The sequence below is a fragment of the Corvus brachyrhynchos genome, unplaced genomic scaffold (assembly GCF_000691975.1).
Source record: "Corvus brachyrhynchos isolate BGI_N302 unplaced genomic scaffold, ASM69197v1 scaffold63, whole genome shotgun sequence".
Taxonomy (NCBI): Eukaryota; Metazoa; Chordata; class Aves; order Passeriformes; family Corvidae; genus Corvus; species Corvus brachyrhynchos.
The window spans coordinates 1,211,196-1,215,238 of record NW_008237227.1 but is presented as its reverse complement, the minus strand read 5'-3'; the positions used below and the strand labels follow the sequence as shown (position 1 = coordinate 1,215,238).

Genomic DNA, 4,043 nt, shown 5'->3' with positions numbered 1-4,043 from the left:
GCAGCAGAGTCTGGCAGTGCCCACCCCTCTCCCCAGCAGGGCAGCAGAGGCTGGCAGTGCTCATCCCTCACCTCACCCCAGCAGGGCAGCAGAGGCTGGCAGTGCTCACCCCTCACCTCTGGCTGTTTCTGTTTTGTTCCAGGCAGAGCAAGCCCCGGAACCGTCCGTCCTTCCGGCAGACACTGATGCACCTGGATATCGCCTCTGCTGATGTGCTGGCTACTCCTCAGGAAACCTACTTCAAATCCCAGGTAACTGGGGAAAGGCTGGAGCCTGTGAGTGCTGGAATTAGCTCCAAGGATCTGATTTGGAGGGTGCATTGAGTAGAGCACATCTGGATACACGATTTCAGTTTGATTCTTGGGGAGGAGCAACCCGATGGGTGTTGGAAAATCTTTTACCCAAACTTTCCCAAGCTGAGACTTCTTCTGCAGGAACCAGGGCTTCAAGGGGCAAATAGAGTATCACCCTAGATAGGCATCATCATGGAGCTTTCCAAATCATAAGCCTTTCTACTTATTTTTGCTGCTGAAAGGAAAGAAAATGTTCTCTTAAAGAGAGAACATTTCAAGAACCCTGGGAATTAAAAAACATTAGAAAGAACTCTAGGAATTAAAAAAATATTTCTTAGAAAATGCAGATAATGTTTTAAATTCTCTATTTGGAGCACAATATTGTAAATACCATTTGAAAATGCTGGCACTAAATGTGCTGCAGTGTTGTTACCCAAAATAATTCAGCTAACAAAAGTACATTCTCAAGCCAAAGCTGTAATTTTCTGCAGACACAAAGAACATTGCCCAAGAGTTTTTCTGTGGTGCACCTACAGATCCCAACTCTTTGTAAATAGCTGAAAGTGAATTGCTTTCCTAGGCTGAATGGAGAGAAGAAGTGAAGAAACATTTTGAGAAAATTAAAAGTGAAGGAACTTGTATCCACCGGCTGGATGAAGAATTGATTCGCCGTCGAAGAGAAGAGCTGAGGTCTGTTCACAGTCTTTTGTGTTACTGTTGGCTTTTCTCATCCAGCCTCCCCTTCCCTCAGCTTGTCCTCACAGGGCCTCCTGCTCCAACCCCTGACTCTTTTTATTCTCCTCTTGTACTGAGGTTCCCAAAACAGGACCCAGTATTCCTGGTGGTATAAATTTGGGGAGCCTAAATTCCTTGTGAACCCAGAAACTGAAATTCCCATGGGCATGGCCTGGGCCATGAGCAGTGCTTGGCTGATGGGAAGCTGGAGAAAAGCAGTGGGAACTGTCCCTGCTCTTGGGCAGTCTCAACAGTTTGCTCCAGACAAGGTAGCAAAGGCGTGTGTGTTTCCCAGGGAATATTTCTGCCTGAGATTTGGTGTTTGTGGTGACAGCACTGAAGCAGATACATCCATCTCAGTGGGAAATCCATCCTGAGGTTGGCTGTGAGCATTTTCTGCCCTGATACTTTCTTTGGGTTAGTTATTCCAGAGAAGTGAACATACTTCATATGAACAGCCCCACTGAAATGCATTTTGAACATTAGACCAACTTAAAAATGAAAGCAGAAGGTTTATTTAAAGAAGGGAAAGTGTTTCCTCCTGTGATAAAAATTTGCAAATACAGTTGACAGAGAAACATAAAACTCATAAGAAGCAGTTCTGTGTCAAACCTGAGGAGCCAAAGGGGCCCTTGACCAGGCAATTTGATGCAGTTCAGTGTTCCCTGTCCCCAGGGAGCTTTGGGTGGTCACATCTTGTAGCTGTACTGGGGCTGTGGGGACACCCTGCTGGTAATGAAATACAGACACATGACATCTTTCCTGTTTCTGTAGAGGAGAGGTTTAGCCCCTTCTCCATGCAAACAGGATGATCAGGGCTTGGCCAGAGGGCTCGTGGGTTCGTGTGAGGCATTTGCAGCTCTTCTAGGGAGAAGTGTTGCCACCCTTTCAAGGCTGTTAAACACTTTCTAAACCATACCATGATTTATTCCTGTGTCAGGCTCTTAATCATCATTCACTGTTAGCTGTGTCTGGGGTTCAGTGCAGTACCTCTGGCAAATTTGACTTTTGAAAGGCCTTTTCCTAAAGCACCTGTGCTTATCCTCATTCTCTTGGTCCGTGGAAGTCAGACTGGAATAAAGCCCTTTCTGCTTTCAGACATGCATTAGATATCCGTGAGCACTACGAGAGGAAGCTGGAGCGAGCCAATAACCTGTACATGGAGCTCAGTGCTATCATGCTGCAGCTGGAGGTGCGGGAGAAGGAGCTCATCAAGTACGTGTGTGGGAATGGCGTGCTGCACGTGGCAGTCTGCACACAGCAGAGCAGAAACAGCGCTTCATTTCTGAACTGGACGGTGGCACGTGTAGATTTAGTGTCCCCTGACAAACTCCAAAGGCTGGGGAATTGCTGGCCAGCAGGGAGAGAGCCCTGTGGAGTGAATTCCTGCAGACCACTGTCAGTGCTTACTGACTGGGAGAAAGGCACCTTCCCATTTGGTGCTGGCATCCTTTGGCCCGTGAGTGAAGGGAACGGCAGTGCTGCTTCTGGACCGTGTGCTAGGGCCCTGTCCCTGCTGCCTGCAGAAGGAGTTTAGAAGTGTCTGTGTCCTTTCCCAGCAGAGCAGGTTGTGTTGCAGCCAGCCGTGGCTGGGAATCAGGCACGCAGCACGGTCCCTGCGGAGCCAGTTCCTGCCCAGCGGGAGTGGCAGGTGGGGAGAGAGACAAGTGATGTGGTTTTCATTTGTTTTTTCTTTCCCTGATGTTTCAGGAGGGAACAAGCAGTGGAAAAGAAATACCCTGGGACTTACAAACGCCACCCAGTCAGACCAATAATCCACCCCAATACAGTGGAGAAGTTGATGAAGAGGAAAGGGGTCTCCCATAAACCAGGCAGCCAGACCAAACGGTGAGAAGTAACAGCCCAGTCCTGTGCCAGAGCCGGAGACGATTTTGGTCTGATCCCCACTGGGATGAGCAGGCAGTTCCTTCCCTTTGAGCCTGATGAAATGCAGGGTGGGACAAAGGGGTGTTCATACTTGGGCCTCGTCTGATCCTCAGAACCATAATTGTTTAATTATCTTAAGGTGAAAGGGATGAATCCTGCCATCCCTCCCGCCTGGCAGCTCTCTGGAGCCACAGAATCACAGGATATGTTAGTTGAGTGAATGAATTGTTGGTCTGTGTGATTTTTGAGCAGATGATGGTGCTTGGACAGGAGGTATCTCTTGTGTTTTCTCAAATTCCTAACTGTCCAAGTAGCTAGATCATCCCTGACTTGGATGGGAATAAGCAGGGCGAGGAATTGTGGAAATCAGCCAGACCTCAGGAAGGATGGATTCATTGTTGAGGAATTAATTTGGGATTTGAGATTTGGGAATTCATGCTGTCCTTTCAGTTATTTCTCTTCTGCATGACTTTTAGATAGGGAAATTATTTTTTTCTAGAGGAGTTGTCTTAGTCTTTACTTTTTTGGGGATTTCCAGGAGTTAGTCCTGATTACCAGTGAATAATCACTTCTGAAGTAATATCCCCACACGGCTCTGAGATGAGCAGCCTGATCACCACCACTGTACACACACAGAGTGAGAGCCATGTTCTACCCCAAGGTCCTGGGAGGGAGCTATTTTGGGAGAGAACATAAAAATCAGAGCGGAAAAGGAGAGCGTGTGACAACTCCTGGAGAAAACAGCAAGAAGGGAGCGTAGAGCAGGGTGGGCTGAGTGGAAAGGACGTTGAGTGGAGAGAATCTCAGGGACCAAAATGCAAGAGTGAAGCAGCTGAAGGGCAGGGCAGCCTGTAGATTTTAGGAAGCAGAGTGTGCTTTTGACTCCAGCTGCCTCTTCATCCTGGCTCTGGGCCGGTGTCACTTCTTTGTCTGTGGCTTGACGTGTGCCTTCCTCTCCCTGTCTCCCAGGCCAGATCTACTGAAGTCGGAGGGCATACCCAGCACAGAAGCAGCATCCAATGGCTCCCCAGTCTCAGGAAGTCCCAAGATGTCAACCCTGAGTGGCAAAAGCCGGTACCGCAGCAAGCCCCGGCACCGCCGGGGGAACAGCAAAGGCAGCTACAATGA

The 4,043-nt window shown here is 48.5% G+C and overlaps 1 protein-coding gene across 1 annotated transcript in view; it reads left to right on the top strand.

The window, feature by feature from the left end:
- The window catches only part of MAP3K13 (mitogen-activated protein kinase kinase kinase 13), a 63,804-nt gene that overhangs the window by 54,553 nt on the left and 5,208 nt on the right, over positions 1-4,043 (top strand). The window contains exons 9-13 of the mRNA XM_017729390.1: positions 143-251; positions 874-983; positions 2,127-2,243; positions 2,739-2,876; positions 3,885-4,042. Of these exons, the coding sequence (XP_017584879.1) occupies positions 143-251; positions 874-983; positions 2,127-2,243; positions 2,739-2,876; positions 3,885-4,042 (632 nt within the window). The remainder of the gene's footprint in view (positions 1-142; positions 252-873; positions 984-2,126; positions 2,244-2,738; positions 2,877-3,884; position 4,043) is intronic.